Raw genomic sequence first — 16568 nt, 5'->3', positions numbered from 1 at the left:
CATTGGCTGGGCAGCTGTCATTCCCTGGGGGTGTGTCACATGTGAGTGGGAAAGAGACCTAGGAGGGGGCAGGGACAGTGGGAGGGAGGGCAGAGGAGGGAGGGAGAATGGAGGTCTCAGCAGCCGGGGGGGCATCTGAGGGCAAGTTTGCCTCTCTGTTACTCACCCTTTGGGGGAATATTTTTCTGATGAGTCTTTGTTGAACTTTTACAGACATCTGTTTTCCTTTTCTTTTCTAAAAAAATTGTAAGAGGTCGATTATAATTGGAAACATACATTCACATGCTTTATATGTGAACTACTTTGAAATAATTTCCCCATGTTTTTCTCCCAGTTTGGAGAAAGATCGATATGAATTCTTTTTTTTTCTTTTAGATTATTTATTTATTTATTTTTAGAGAGGGAAGGGAGGGAGATAGAGAGAGAGAGCAAGAAACATCAATATGTAGTTGCTGGGGACTATGGCCTGCAACCCAGGCATGTGCCCTGGCTGGGAATCGAGATAGATATGAATTCTTAAGAAAGGAAAATCATAGCATTGACTAAGTAAAAATAGCAAACTCATGTTAATAGATAAGGAGGCTAAAATATTACAGAAGTCAACATTTCAAATAGTTATGCATAGTAACATGTAAAATAATGTGTTTATACATTTAATATAAATACTAGAAGTTACTAAATGATTGCTCTTATAAATATTATATGGAAAGGGATTTTTAAGGCAGAAGTATAGGGAAAAAAGCAGTGATTCTCAGTGCTGGGTGATTTTGCCATCTAGGGGATATTTGGCAATGTTAGGATTTTTTTTTCTTTTTTTTTTTTTTGCGACTGGGAGGCAGGTGCTACTGACCTCTGATTGGTAGAGGCCAGGGATGTTGCTAAGCATCCTGTGATGCACAGTGCAGCCCCTGCAACTAAGAATTATCTGGCCCAATATGCCAATAATGCCAACTTTGTCAAACTCTAGCATAAACCATACTGGAAAAGATGAACTGATTTAGCTAACTCAAATTTTAAAAGACATTGCCACAACCAAAAATGTCTTGTTACATGACAAACACAAAATAAGAAAAATTGCAATAAGATGACAAAAGGTTAATTTTGATTAAACCAAAAAAAATAAATAGTCTTATACAAAAATGGGCATACATGAACAGGTGATCCCCCAAAGGACAATATTCTAATGAAACATTTATTGAAAAACAGGTTCTGGTAATTTAGGATCTTTCCAAACCTCAGTGGTTTATTTACAGGGTAAGCAAACTGCAGGCTGAGGGCCCAATCGGCCCAATGCCTGTTTTTGTAAATAACGTTTTATTGAACACAGCTGGTCCATTTGTTTATGCATTTGTTTCTTTGTGCCACAATGGTAGTGTTGAATAGCTACAATAGAGACTGTAAGTCCAGCAGAGCCTAGATTATTTACTATCTGTCCCTTTTTAGAAAACATTTGCCAAATGCTGGTTTAGAACAACACAGGTTTACTTCTTGCTGATGCTGTTTGTTGATCGCAAGTTAGACGAGGTCCCACGTCACTGACCCTGGGACACAGAAGCCTCTGTCTAGAATGTCGTTGGTTCCACGGCAGAGAGAATGCCAACACAAGGGCCCTTAAAGCTTTGGTTTGAAAGTGACCCCCCTCACATTTGCCCACACTTCTTTGTTCATCAAACCACGTGGCTGTCCCTGAGTCCACAGGGCAGGGGCATTAACCTTCTGAAATGCTGGCCAGCAGTGACCCAACCTGTCCCAGAATGTTTAATTGAATGCACAGTGCACAGAAATTCAAAGGGAAATGTTGGTGGAATATCATTCTTTGCTTTTTAAAAAAATATTTATTTATAGACAGAGGGGAAGGGAGGGAGAAAGAGAGGGAAACATCAATGTGTGGTTGTCTTATGGGGACCTGGCCTGCAACCCAGACTGGGAATCAAACCAGCAACCCTTTGGTTGGCAGGCTGGCCCTCAATCCACTTAGCCACACCAGCCAGGGCCATTCTTTGCTTTTAATTTGTCAAAAACAGAAAAGTCTCATTATTTCTAGTGTTGGTAAAGGTGTAGGAAAACGGGTATCCCCATGATGTTAAAGGGTGCCTAAAGTGGCAACAATTTGATCATTACTATGTGCCAATTTTAAATATGCATATTAATTGACCAATTGACTTCACTTCTGGAAATTAACCACTAACAAATACTATTGAGAATGGGGATTGGTGACACTCCCCACTGGGTCAGCTGCAATCTGAGAGGAGACCTGAGTCTGACCTCAGACTCAGGAGCAGAAAGGTAAACAGTAGGACCTGGGAAGTGATCATGTGAGTCCACAGTGCCCAGCGGAGGTCAGCTGCACTCTGGGGACACACTTACTTCTTCCAATATGTGGACAGCAGGACCAATAAAATGGCATTGGTCTAATTAAGACAGCATAAAGTACCCTGGCTGGCGTAGCTCAGTGGATTGAGTGCGGGCTGCAAACCAAAGTGTCACAGGTTCGATTCCCAGTCAGGGTACACGCCTGGGTTGCAGGCCATGACCCCCAGCAACTGCACATTGATGTTTCTCTCTCTCTCTTTCTCCCTCCCTTCCCTCTCTAAAAATAATAAAATCTTAAAAAAAAGATAGCATAAAGTATATAAAACAAAGTGGAGTCACTTATGCTAACTAAAATGGCTGTCTGTCAGCCATGACACCTTGGTTCCAGAGGAAAATTCCCTAAGTCAGAGTAAGCACTTGTGGCAAGGAGACAGGTCTGCCCTCATGGTCAGAGCAGAAATATGTGGCAAAGAGACACACCTACGATATCTGCACACGTGGTCAGAGGGGCTGTGTCAGCGGAGCGGGACCACCCACAGCTAGGCTCCTGGGCACATCCCCCACTTGCCGTCAGGGGTGCCAAGACATTTATCGAGAGGACCCAGAGGGGTGGAGGGCACCACTCTCAAGGTATCACTGAGGCAGGCTCCAGACCGCTGCGGAGACCGCCGAGCTCCACACCCCAGAGTGCAGCTCCCCGCCACACCGATCTCCCTTGGCATGGGCTACCAGAGGCTCTGCCCTGCTGGACTGAGGATGTCACCAGCCCTGCTGCCCACCTGGCTCCAGGGGTCCTTCCCTGCAGGACGCTGACAACTCCCGTGCCCACGGTGCCGACCCCCGGACCTGCAGACGGAGACCCTGGGACTCGGGTTCATTATCTCCCAACTCATTGCTGTGTGTGTGTTATATTCCTCTTACATTGATAGGGTGCAAGTAGGATACTAATGTATGTTGATGTTCTACTTTGAGTGAACCTGCATTCAATACAAGCTGAGAGAAGAGCACAGTTACTGTGCGTGACTCTGGTCTACTCCTTGGCGCCAGGCTGCTCAGCAGGCTGCTAACCGAGCAGTTGCCCAGCTGACTTAGAGGCAAGACTGTATTGCAAACAGATGCTTGTGACACAACACCACACTCAGACCGACAGATCCTTGCTGTCTTCATGTTCTTCTTGTCTACACTGCTCCCTCCTTCTAACACTAACTTCTCACATCCCTCTAACCCTGTGCCTGCTGCACCAGACCCTCCCACCCTGAGCCTCCAAATGGCAGATGTGGTCACGAGCCTTACCCTCAGGTCCAGATGTTTGAACACATTCAGTCCTTGCCCTTCGGGCCCTTGTCATCATCTTTGAGGTGCCAGCTGAGTCGTCCTTCCTCTGGGATGCCCGATCCGCCACTTGGAGCTTCTCTTGGATTCTGTGTCCAGGTGAGGCAGGACCTGGGTCAAAGAATGATTTGTGAGAAGTTTCCATTGGGATCCCCCGTCGTCCTCCTCCTCCCCCTTAATGACCTTCCTTCTCACGCTCCCTGTCCCCACATTGTCATGAAATCCCGTATCCCTATACCTCACTTTTATCTTACTGTTTCTCTACAAATGCTCCTCTTTTCCCCCCACAATACACCTTCCTGTTCTGTGTCCTCCTTCAGCTCCTTTTTGTCTATTAATTACATGTGTAACAGTGAGAAAGGAGGCTCCTCATCTGTTTTGTCCCCTGCTGAGTTCCCATGACCTAAGACATGTGCCTGGCACGCACCTCAGCTCAATTCACCTGTGTTGAAAGACTAGACAAGGATAGAATATTTTTGAAATATTAGAAGGATATATTTTGCATCCTCCTAAATCACAATGCCCCAGGGTTCCCTAACGACTCAATCAGTAAGACCCAGGGAAAGGGCTGATGCTGGCTAGAACCGGGAAGTCATGATTCAGTTGAGACCTTTATGGAGATACTGTACATCCTGAAACACAGGATTTGTGGGGAGTGAAGGGGATTTCTAAATTCCAAAAATTATCTTCATGTACCAAGAAGAAAAGTTTGGAGGTTTCCTGCATGAGAAGTTTTCCTAGAATTCACTGGTAACAGAGAACTCTGCATTTGACAGACCGTAAGTTTCCTCTAGCCTAGGGAGGCACGGGGGTTGGGAGTCAGAAGAGACAAGGGTTGGAGAAGGGCAGGCAAGGACATCCGAGTCCCCTCACGCTCAAGGCTGAGGGGTGCTGGAGCCAAGCCGAAAAAGTGGGTTATGTTCAAAGCAGTGAAGTTCACGAGATGCTGCATGTTTTGGGGGCTGAGATGAGACTCCCTCACCGAGCACCCCAGGGCCCCCATATAGTAGGGAACTCAAGAGACTCCTCACGCACTAGCATACCTTGAAAAAGGAAAGGAGAAAGCAGAGCGGAGATGGGGGAGGGAAGGAACGAGGGGAGAAGACCAGGGTGAGGAGAACAATAGAGAGGACAGAGGAGCCAGAAAAATGCAGTTTCGTGAATGTTTCTTGTCTGCACGAAAATAACGTCAGTTTCGTGGTAGATGCATGATGGGTAGGTACGAATCACTTCAGGTGGTTTTGAAGCCTCCGTGACTACAAATCAACTCCAGTTTGATACTGGGGGTCTGGATCCTGCCTGCATGTGCAGGTTTGCTTTGTCTGTTCTCCCTGGCTCTGCACTTGCACTAGGCACAGTCCTGATCTCAAAGTTGTCTGATGCCTCTTGTCCACCTCTGCCCCACTCCTTCCCAATGGTCAGAAAAGAACCCTCTGTAACTAAACTATAGGGCGTCTGGGTTCTCCCTCTGTGAGGAGGGTCATTTGATGGGGTGGCCTAGGGGACAGGACAGCACTGGCCATGTGCCAGTGATACCCGTGTGGCCATGTGGCTGGGAAGGAGGCCTTGCTTGTCATCTAAATGAGGACCCTGATGAAGAGCAAGGGAGAGGTGACTTCACTCTCCTTACTTACCCTTTGGGAGGCTTTTCCTCTGTTTTGGTTTTGAACTTGACTGGTTACATTTTTTCTTCTTGTTTTCTGAAACAGGAAAAAATAATTTTTTATGGCTGTGGATATTGATCCATAAACTTGAGATGTCAATACTTTAAAAATCAATTTACTTGTCTTCCCATCACTTTGGGGAAGCAGAAAACCATGAGATCTGTGTAAAAGAAGTACTCCTTTTCACTTGGAAATAAAAAAGGTTGAATCAGGAAGTAACAAAGATATACTAAATTATTAACAGTTAAATTAGGCCATTTTTTTTCAAATTTATAACCAGGTTTTTTAAGACTTGAAGGAAATATATAGAGAGATTATTGTAAGCTATAGATGTAGAAAAAAATTTCTAAGCTAAAACTCAAGGCCAGAAATCATAAAGGTAAAAGATAGATCTGACCATTTCAAAAATTAAAAATGTCCACACTTCAAAAAGATCCCACAACATTAAAACAAACAATAGAAAATTGAAATACAGTAAATTATAGAGGGTTAATATCTATAATAAATAACAGAAAAGATGAATACTGTACAAGAAAAATAAGCCAAGAACATAAATTAAATTTTTGACTTTTTATTTATTTATTTATTTATTTATTTATTTAATTTAGCCTTTTCCCTCCACTCCTCCCCACCACCCCAACCCTCTCTGCTTCTCTCCCCCATTTCCACCCCCCTTGTTGTTGTCCATGTGTCCTTTATAATTGTTCCTGTAAACCCTTCACCCTTTCCCCCCATTATCCCCTCCCCTCTCCCTTCTGATCACTGTCAGCCTGTTCTTAATTTCAATGTCTTTGGCTATACTTTGCTTGCTTGTTCGTTTTGTTGATTAGGTTCCTGTCAATGGTGAGATCCAACCGTATAGGAAAACACATTTGCCAATGATACCTCAGACAAGAGTTTGATCTCCAAAATATATAAAGAACTCACACGACTCCACTCTAAGAAGACAAGCAACCCAATTAAAAAATGGGCAAAGGACTTGAACAGACACTTCTCCAAGGAGGACATACAGAGGGTCCAGAGACATATGAAAGGATGCTCAGTATCGCTAGCCATCAGAGAGATGCAAATAAAAATCTCAATGAGATACCACTTCACATAAATTAAAAATTCTTAAAGTGGAAATAAAAATAATAAATTTAATGAAAACTCATCTTTAGACTACTACTGATGAAAAATTCATTGCTCAGTTTTCAGGACACCCCCCCCATTTAAGGGGTTTCCTCCCACCCATGTTGATGAGGACCTAGTTAATGGGCACTCATGCCTTATTAAAGAGGATGTGAGCAATTACATTTTCTGCAGAGCAATTTGGTGACACACATGAACTTTAAGATACGAAGAGTCAAACCAAGTAATCGCACATTTAGAAATTAATTCCAAGGAAATTATTAGGCAACTGTGCCAACATAGAAACACATGCGAACATGGTTTCTATTTTCATGTAAAAATTGGAAGGAGCCTAACTGTCCATCAATAACTGATTGCTTCAATTGTGAATCATATAGGAATGTGTAGTGCAGCTAAAAGAAAGGAAACTAGGTAACACTGACATGAAGATACGTATACTAGATTGCAGAATGTAGTAGGGACATTTCACCACCCAGGACAGGACAGGCTAAGCTGCAGTACAGACAAAACCAGGTCTTAGTGGCTTGCTGTAACAGTGTAGTTCTCGGTCACACAGAGTGCTCTGCAGGATGTGGCATCTCCAGGGCAGCTGTCCTCTGCGTGACACTGTTGAGGCCCTCGCTGCTGGGACCTTTGGCACCTCCCCCTTCCACACACGTCCACAGTCAGGGGTAGACGGTGAGGAGAGCTGTGTAGGGGATCTTATGTGTTTTGACTCAGAAGTAAAACCCATCCCACAAACTCATTGCCAGTATCACTGCCTGGCCTCCTGCAAGAGGCTGGGGAAGGCAGCTTTCTGGGACCGGGAGAGAGACTGAGAAATAGTGGGGAGCCCGCCACACACTGTAGTTTGCAGGGCGGGTACGGTTGTTCCTCTTTCTCTGGTCTCCTTTTTTTTTCTCACTAGTCAAGCCCTTGATGTGGTTGAGCTGGATACTTGCCCTTCTAGAATACGACAACCTTTTATGCAGCCAAGTGTAGCCATGTATCTAGTCCTGGCAATGAACCGGTGACAGAATGACTAAATGCAAACTGCAGAGAGAGCCCCTCAGTGGAGGAGGTGTGCCCTTGACCTTGCCTCTTTCACTGGCTGGGCCTCCAGGAAGGAAATGCCACACACTGAGGGTGGTGAAGCAACGGCCGAGGGTGAGCCTGGGATTCAGTGGTGTTTGAAGCCAGCCCCTGACCACCTACCTCCACACAGGAGAGGGTAATTAGCTCTCTTATTTTAGCACTATTCTTTCTCAGTGAGGGTAGGGGGCAGTTTGTTGGCACCCACAGCAAGCAAATCCTAATGGCTGCTTAGCCCAAGTGTAGAACATTTTTTATGTTGAAAAAATTAAATCACAGTTTTAAAAAAGCACATGTCTTTCCGGTTTGGGTGCCTCCCATAGCCTGAGGGTACAACAACCAATAAGAGTAGCATGGAATCCACCCCCACAGAGAACACACAGGTTCTTTATACTTACTCTTTTCTCCAGATTTCCCCAAAGACAGTTTGCTTCCATTATCCAGGGAATCTAGAAGGAAATGACAAAGGTTTAAAGAAGCTAGCTTTACATTCATTGACCACATTCAGTTCAGACAATACTGAGTTGACAACGCCTTGACCGTATCATTTCCGTCCCTTCCTTTCTGATGGACAGCCATGGCTCCAAGATGCTAGCCCTGTACCAGCTCAACTCTATGCACGAATCTTCTAAAACCCATTAATCTTTCACACGTGTCAATGTCCTCCTCTGTGACATCGAATAAACTACTTGAACTCCAAGGGTGATTGCGAAAGTAAACAGAATTTCTCCACGCGAAAATTTGAAAGAGACGTCAGTGCAATGAAGGAGAAACTGTTAAAATCATCCTTCATTTCAAAGGCGGCCAAGTCTAACACATGCTTTCTGTCAAGATCAGGTATTTGTTGTTTGAGAGTCACTGTGGGAGATCTGTGAAGGGGTGACACAATGACCGGATCACCAACAGACGGAAGACTGTGCAGCATCTTCCGGCTCCAAGGGCGGTGGTGACAATGAGCCCAAGGCAGCGATGCTGAGAGTGAATCACACGCATCTTTCACCAGCGTGCGTGAACTCCCTTGTGCCCAGTTAGACTATTACACTTGTGTTTATGATGAGATGTCCTCTTCCCAATTTTCCCACAAAAGTCCTGTGAGAAACATGGAGACTGGGACCCCAGGAAAAAATTGATCTGTGGCTTGGGAACTTCCAATAAAGAACCAAGGACATGCTCAGGGCATGAATTCTCAGCAGTGGTGACGTTGCCCAAAAAATTGATTCCTGGGGGAAAATTTTACTCTTTTTATGTATAAGGCACAAACAAATATACACAGTCCATAAATCAATATGTAATACCTTTGTGATGTTAAAATGTTGTAGGGGGTATGCTGAATGAGGAAAACGCCCTCTAACTGGGCTCCCTAGGGCAGTGGTAACAAAAATAAGGCTGAGACACTCTGGCTGAGAGCCACCCCGTTCCGAATCTGGGCTCCTGGTGGTGCCCTCTGAGACCCGCAGTCCAGCGTGCATACCTTGCACGATCTGTGATGGTGTGCTCCGCGGTGTGCTCGAGTCCTGGAGACTCTGTGCTTCATCCATTTCTGAAGTGTCATCACTGATCTCTGGAAAAAAGAAGTCATCCTATTGAGAGATCTCCGTAAATGGATCACAGAAAGCGTCCTGAGGAACCTCCCAGAGATCTGGGAAGGACCTTGCGCACCCTAGCGCTGAAGGCTGGCGGTTGCAGGTTTTGCAAGAGCCTCCATGGTGCCCTCCTGCGGTACCCCTGGGTCTCCCCCACTCGGCGGGGCAGCAGAGCAAGGCTGGTCAGCGTGGCTCCGCTACTAATGGGGACGTCCAGAGGGAGAGGAGTCGTCTAAACCCCAGGAGCAGAGGCTAAAGGTGAGGTTGGGTACCCTTGGGAGGGGTCTTGGAAACCCTTTCAGGAGATCTTGGAGGTCAAAACTGTTTTCATAATAAGGTGTTATTTGCCTTTATCACCATGTAAATCTTTATACAGATATAGCCAGAACCACGGCGGGTAAAACTGCCAGTGCCTTAGGATAAATCAGAGCAGTATCCCGAAACCTTAGGAGTAGTCATCGCATTCTTCATCACCACTCACTGTAAACAAACAAACCAGTTTTATTAAGAATGTTCTTTCCCTGGCTGGCATAGCTCAGTGGATTGAGCACGGGCTGCGAACCAAAGTGTTGCAGGTTCGATTCCCAGTCAGGGTACGTGCCTGGGTTGCAGGTCATGACCCCCAGCAACCGCACATTGATGTTTCTCTCTTTCTCTCTCTATCTCCCTCCCTTCCCTCTCTAAAAATAAATAAATAAAATCTTAAAAAAAAGAATGTATACTCAAGAGCAGACATTTAATAAAATTAATTCTTACTGGTTCATCAAGAACATTCTTTTTAAAAAAATATATATTTTTTAAAGTCTTTTTTTTAAAGATTTTATTTATTTATTTTTAGAGAGGGCAAGGGAGGGAGATAGAGAGAAACATCAACGTACAGTTGCTGGGGGTCATGGCGGGCAACACAGGCACGTACCCTGACTGGGAATCGAACCTGTGACACTTTGGTTCGCAGCCTGTGCTCAATCCACTGAGCTATGCCAGCCAGGGCAAGTATACATTCTTTTAATAGTCTTTGTGAGAAATTGTAGAGTATGTGTAAAACCATTTGCTGCATCTTGAATTTCCAGGACTGTCTGAAGAAAAATACTTGTGTAGTTGTTTGAGATGTAACTCATGGTAAAATTTAGTGACTAATATTTTTCAAATGTCCATGATATTAACAAATTATGCATGAAAAGATTAATTCAAAATACAAGACAGCATTATGTATTTTATTGCAACAGAGTATGAAAAGTTCATTGATATGGTTCAGATTCTACTTTGTAACTAACCTTTAAGAAACTATTCCTTGTTGATTTTCAGCACAGTGGCAAAGATGAATAGCCACAGATATCTCTAGAAATTGTTAAAATACACCAACCTTTTCAACTACACATCTGTGTGAGACTGCTTTTTCTTCCTATATTTCAATCAAAGCAACATATTGCAATGGATTGAACACAGGAGGCAATAAAAGAAGAATCCAGCTATTTTTGAATAAACTAGGCATTAAAGAGATTTGCAAATATGTGAAATGATACCATTGTTCTCACTAATTTCATTTGGAAAATATATTTATTTTCCATAAAAATATGATATTTATGTTAACAAGTAATTGTTTTTTTGTTACATTAAAAAAGATTTTATTTATTTTAGAGAGAGGGGAAAGGAGGGAGGAAGAGAGAGAGAGAAATATCAATGTGTGGTTGCCCCTCATGTGCTCCCCACTGGGGACCTGGCCCGCAACCCAGGCATGTGACCAGACTGGGAATCCAATCAGTGACCCTTTGGTTCACAGGCTGGGCTCAATCCACTGAGCCATATCAGCCAGGGCTCTTGTTACTTTTATTTTATTTATTTTTAATTTATTTTTTATTTATTCACTTTTAGAGAGGGAAGGGAAGGAGGGAGGGGGGGAAAGAGAGAGAGAGAGAGAGAGAGAGAGGGAGAGAAACATCAATGTGTGGTTGCTGGGGGTTATGGCCTGCAACCCAAGCATGTACCCTGGCTGGGAATCGAACCTGCGACACTTTGGTTCGCAGCCCGCACTCAATCCACTGAGCTACGCCAGCCAGGGCCTCTTGTTACTTTTAAAGGAATAAATACATAAATATTTAAAAAGGATCAGTTTTGATTTCTGATAAGGTACATATTTGGGGTCCTCCGTGATTTTCAAGAGTGTGAGGGAGTCTTGAGACCAACATGTTTGAGAGCTGCCGGCCTAGGCCCCCGCTGAGGTCAACTGTACCCTTGGTCCCAGGTGTTTCTTTAACAGAAACTCCTCGGATGCAGCAGGTATCCGTTTCCTCTCTGTTGCTCCAGTCAGACCTCAGCATCTTCCCCTGCGCCGCTCCCTCCTTCTAACACCAACTCCTCACGTCCCTCTAACCCTGTGCCTGCTGCCCCAGACCCTCCCACCCTGAGCCTTCAAACGGCAGATTTGGCCACCAGCCTTACCCTCAGGTCCATATGCTGGGGGCCATTCAGTCCTTGCCTTTTTGGCACTTGTCACCACCTTTGATGTCTTGGTTGAGTCGTCCTTCGTTTCAGTGGTCTGATCCACCGACTGGCTCTTCTTTTGGATTCTGTGCCCACATGAGGCAGTACCTGGGCCGAAGAGTGATTTGTGAGTAGTTTCCATTGGGGTCCCCAGTGGGCCTCCTCCTCCCCCTCTTAGTGACCTTCCTTCTCATGCCTCTAGCCCCCAGACTTGGAGATCTCTGTACTCCTGTGCTTCACTTTTCTCCTGCTATTTCTCTTTAATTATGCATATATATATATTTTGGGTGCACTTTACTTTTGTCTCCAAGTTCGCTATCTGGCATTATTCTCTGCACAACCTATTGAAATCAGCCCAAGAACTTCGGGGGAATTCCGGAGCAGTGGAGCTTAGTTCCTGTTTTCTGTGTCTGAGCTACAGCTGCCACCAAGAAGTGATCCCGTATAAACGGTCTGGTGGTTTGTTTCAGCAGACAAGGGGCCTTCTGTCCAGGTTACTTGTCCAGGCTCCCCAGGGCCCATGTGTGGTCCAGGAATGATGGGAGGTGGGGGGGAGGGGTGTCTCTGTGCAGGGTGAGTCTGCTTCCTTGTTGAAGGATGAGATCACAATCTGCACTGGCTGCGGACTTTAGAAACCGATCCCCATGGGATGACCCTGATCCCGTGGAGCAAGGATATCTCCGTGGAAGCCAGGGGGAATGCACACAGGGCGCAGCCACGCCCCCTCCCGGCAAGTGAATGCAAGAACTTTTTTTTTTTTTTTATATCCAAACATCCAGGTGCCCTTTTATGGAGGAAGCAGGAGTGGCTAAAAGTTGGAAAGGCGGTAACCAGACACACAGGGAGTTCAATCATGGAAGTTACTAAGCATTTTCCAAAAGGAAACTGGGGCAACCTAAAAAAAGCCGAAGGAAGTTGCCTTTAACTGGTGAGTTTCATGTGTTTTTCCTCTGTCACAAAGGGGGGATTTCAGAGAAATGACAACCAGTACAGAAAATACAGAATACCCCCTTTTTTTTGTTTTTGCATATGAGAGTGTGATATGTGTATTTTCAGTATGATTATCTATGTTCTTTATTTCTCTAAATCTTGTATCTCTTTTCAGGTGTTTTTAGTACTTTTAATACAAGTGATTAATTACATGTAAAATAATGTGATTCTTAAGAAACATCCTGGTAAAAATTTTCATTTAAATACAATAAGAAGAAAGACAAAACTGGAAGAGCCTGGCATCTCTTGCTCTTTTTGGTAGCTTAGCAGAGGGGAGCCGCGGCAGGTGAGAGTTACCCAGACAGAACGGGCTGCCACCAGCCCTAGCTGGCCTCTGCTTCCTTTACCACTAACACTGCCCTGGAGTTCTCCAGCGATGCCTTGTGGCCAAACCCAAGGTCCTCTTATCTGAGTTTGTCTCAATCCCTCAGTGTAGTCATGTCTTTTCCTCTCGATCTACTGATGTTTTCTCTCTCGGTGCTCACCCCTTTGCAGCTGCTGACAAAGCAAGTACTGGGCACAGCTGAATGGGTGGGTGGCTAGCACAAATCTCAAAATAGACAGGTCAACGGTAGAATTATAAAATTCCCCCTCAAACACGTTGCATCCTGTCTCAGCAATGGGCACCCAGCCATTCAAGCCAGAAATTGAAGAGCAGGCCTTGAGGTCGCTGTCTTTTTTATCCTCAGCTTCTAGTCGATCCAGTCCTGCTAACCTGACCACCAGACTGGTTTAGAACCGGCCCTCTTGTCTCCATCTCCACAGCTCCATCTGAATCCAGGCTGCTACCAGCTCTCACGGCATCTGCCCGACACATGGATGCCCTGTTTCCATCCTTTTCTGTCCCCAATTCATCCTTTACACAGCGCCAAAATCGGTCTTGTCAGGTTTAAAGTTGGAGAGCATCATCCACTGATCAGATCTCTTCCATGGCTCCCCACTGCATTTACAATACAACTCACCTTCCGTAACTTCGACCTACACGCATGAGCTGTCTCCAGCCTCCTTGTCTGCTGTCATCTTACCTTTCGGAAGGCTTTTCTTCGGGTGTCTCCTTTTTGTAGCTGACCAGATCATTCTTTTTCTTTTCTTTGCTAAAAAAGAAAAATACAGACCATCTTTTATAGCTACACACATAGATCTGCCAAGCTTCCAGGTCAACAGCTGTCAGCTTTTCTGTTGGATGTTCAAATCACAGTGGCTAGGAGATCATGGGTGGCCTTCGGTGATGCTGCTTCGTGGAGTAATGGGGGAGACGAAATCCCACAGTGGCCAAGGAGGCAGAGGCATGGAGAAAAGGAAACGCCGAGCCTGGGTAACGCATTTACTGGGAGCTTCGTTGTGAAATGGAGGGGAGAGCTATGGAGGCAGGTGAAGTGGGATGGGGGTCAAGAGGAAGTTCCTTTGTAGGCTTTGGCCACTGGCTGGATGCAGACCTTTGTGAGAGGCTGATGCTGAATTCTCAGGAGAGAGGGGATCATGGATGCTCTCAGGCGAGGTGGAAGGTGGAGAGAAGGAGGGAAGCAGGGAGGAGGGGACCTTGGGAGCCCGAAGTGAGAGGATTCCCATCTGATGCCTTTCCATCAAGGAGGAGGAAAATTAATCTCTTGAGAATAAAAGGAGGCATTGACGGGTGGGGGGGGGTCAGAGGTTTGAAAAGAGAAGAGCTCAGGGTTTGAAAAGGTCATCACAAGAAGTGGCACTGTCACATGAGGTGGAGGGATCATTGAGCTGAAACCATGACGGCCTGGCAGGTGCCATCTGCCCTGCTGTGTGCCTCTCCCCAGCAGTGCCTGCTTTTAGATGTGTGGTGCAGAAAGCAATCACAGTGTCCTCCAAGACCTTCCAGAGACTTCTAGGAAATGACAGAGAGTCAAGGCATGTTAAGTCTCAGCAATATGTTGCTGAAATGATGGATCCTGGACTCTAAGTTGGCATGAAGGGGCGTGAAGAAAGGCAGATGATGGACTGGAAAAGGGAGAGGCCAGTGGACTGGTCATCGAAATGAGGTTGATGCTACAGCAGGAACACACTGTAGGGAGAAGTCGGGGGAGGGCATTTCTGAGTTCATTTTAAAGACTTCTGAGGGAGGGAGATTAGAGTTTGGACGATTGTTGTCGGAAGAGCACACTTCAAGGATTTGTCAAAAAGGAATTCTTTAATTATTGGGAAGTTGATCCAGGTTGAGTGATGAAAGTGGGTTGTGGATTGTCTTTGGGTGCAGGAGGCCAAGCATCGCAGGAAGAAAAAGCCATGGGAAATCAGCAGACGGAGGACTGGAGAGATCAGTGTACTGGATGGGCCTGTTATTCACATGCACCTGGAAGGTGTCCAGGATGGTGGCAGGGCTTGACATAGAAATACTCCAAGTCAGCCTTGAGCTCTGCTGGGCAGTGGAGGGGAAGTCAAGGAATGATGCTGACGAAGTAGTGAATATTGCACTTGAATGTTTAAACTGCTGACAAGGGGGTGGGGGAGAAGGGGCCTGGCTGGGGACAGTGTGGAGCAAAGTGTGAACATTCACCCTGCTTTTCTCCCCGAGGTGAGTGATAGCAGAGAATAGGCAGCTATGCCTTAAGAGACAGCAGAGCGCTCTTGGGAAACCACTTATAGCTAAAGAAGGAGATGCGACTAACCCTCCGTGAAGCTGTGGCTATAGGAGAGCTTGGTGATTTCAGAACAGGCAATTCCAATGGCCCTAAATGCCTTCTGCTTTTCCTACAATTCCATAAAAGCCTTAAAGAAAGAGGTGATGAAGGGAATTGAAAAACAAATTATGTGGAGCATCAAGACTACAATCCCATAGTGAGTGCATGTGACAAGGTATGATCAGACGAACAGAACACAGGGCCCAGCTCCCCCTCCTGACATCTCCAAGAGAGAGGCAGTCCTTACCTTTCTTGACAGGAGGTGTGCCGGAGGCCTCCTGGGCCTTTTTCAGGTCTTTTGGTTTAGGAGAATCATTTATTATCACTGACAAAAGAAAGAGAATTCATTTCAGAGGTAAGAAGGGCTCAAGAGAAAGTGCTGAGGGCACTCAATACGAGAACAAGAGGGCAGAGGACATGTGTGGCCCAGGGCTAGGGACCTGCCGGTCAACAGGGTTCCCTAGATCTGCCTTCATTCGATCCACTTGTGGTTATTGTGACCTGCGTGACTATCACAGAACCAGGGAATGATTGCCTACACAGGAAGGCTTGGTGTGCCCCATTGGGATGGGTTCCCCGTGCTCCATGGAAGACAAGCACAGGGGATCTCAGGAGTCTTCACTTGGGGAGTGAGGCTGAGAGCAGGGTAAGTGTTGACCTTGAATTCCGAAGGTCACAGCCAAGGTGCATGTCTGCCATATGAAAAGCACATGGCATTGCTTAGATGACTCTGAATGGATATGTTTGACCAGCCGTATCTGTAACTATTTCACCTTGTGCAACAGTGAAGGAGGCTGAGCGCCTTCTCTATTTCAGTCAAAGAGAGCAGGAGCCAGCTGGCAGTAGCTAGCACTTGCTAACAGTAAATAAATACTCAGTTTCTGCTGCACCAAGAAAGACGGAAAGGCACGAAACCACAACAGATAAAGGCTGGTCTCAGGGAAAGCTGTGCGCTTTCTGTTTTCACAAGGCCACGACATCCATCTCAAATTCTGGCCTCTTTAGGGACAGGTAGCCAGGGCAGGTGGTGAGCAGTCGCTGGAGCCTTTAAACGATTTGCTGCATTTCAAAAAAAAATTAATAATATCCATTTTTAAAAGTCCAAACATACAGAAATGTTGAGGGTTGAAAGTGCAAGTTCTCCACAGTCAGGGTGAGGACCAAGAGGGAGGACCATTCGTGTCTGGGGCTGTTGAGCTTTAGGGCCACACAGAGATTCTGTTTGCTTTGCGTGTTGATGGAGCAGTTTTGAGATTTACCTGGTTGAAGCGGCCTCAGAGAGTGGCTGTGCCAAACAGCCCTGCCCTGGCGCAGCCCTTCGTGCTTTCCCTCTGTGCCCCCACCACTAGCCCTTC

General features: G+C 45.7%; 1 protein-coding gene across 1 annotated transcript in view; it reads right to left on the bottom strand.

Annotated features, from left to right (window-relative positions):
- Positions 1-16568, bottom strand: part of SP110 (SP110 nuclear body protein) — a 40165-nt gene that overhangs the window by 14801 nt on the left and 8796 nt on the right. The window contains exons 7-14 of the mRNA XM_028509857.2: positions 15461-15538; positions 13591-13659; positions 11534-11683; positions 8983-9072; positions 7910-7960; positions 5280-5345; positions 3607-3756; positions 167-235 (exon numbers count right to left, since the gene is read on the bottom strand). Of these exons, the coding sequence (XP_028365658.2) occupies positions 167-235; positions 3607-3756; positions 5280-5345; positions 7910-7960; positions 8983-9072; positions 11534-11683; positions 13591-13659; positions 15461-15538 (723 nt within the window). The remainder of the gene's footprint in view (positions 1-166; positions 236-3606; positions 3757-5279; positions 5346-7909; positions 7961-8982; positions 9073-11533; positions 11684-13590; positions 13660-15460; positions 15539-16568) is intronic.

Source organism: Phyllostomus discolor, chromosome 4, assembly GCF_004126475.2.
Source record: "Phyllostomus discolor isolate MPI-MPIP mPhyDis1 chromosome 4, mPhyDis1.pri.v3, whole genome shotgun sequence".
Classification (NCBI taxonomy): domain Eukaryota; kingdom Metazoa; phylum Chordata; class Mammalia; order Chiroptera; family Phyllostomidae; genus Phyllostomus; species Phyllostomus discolor.
The sequence above is the reverse complement of the archived record's forward strand: the minus strand, read 5'-3'. Positions and strand labels throughout refer to the sequence as shown.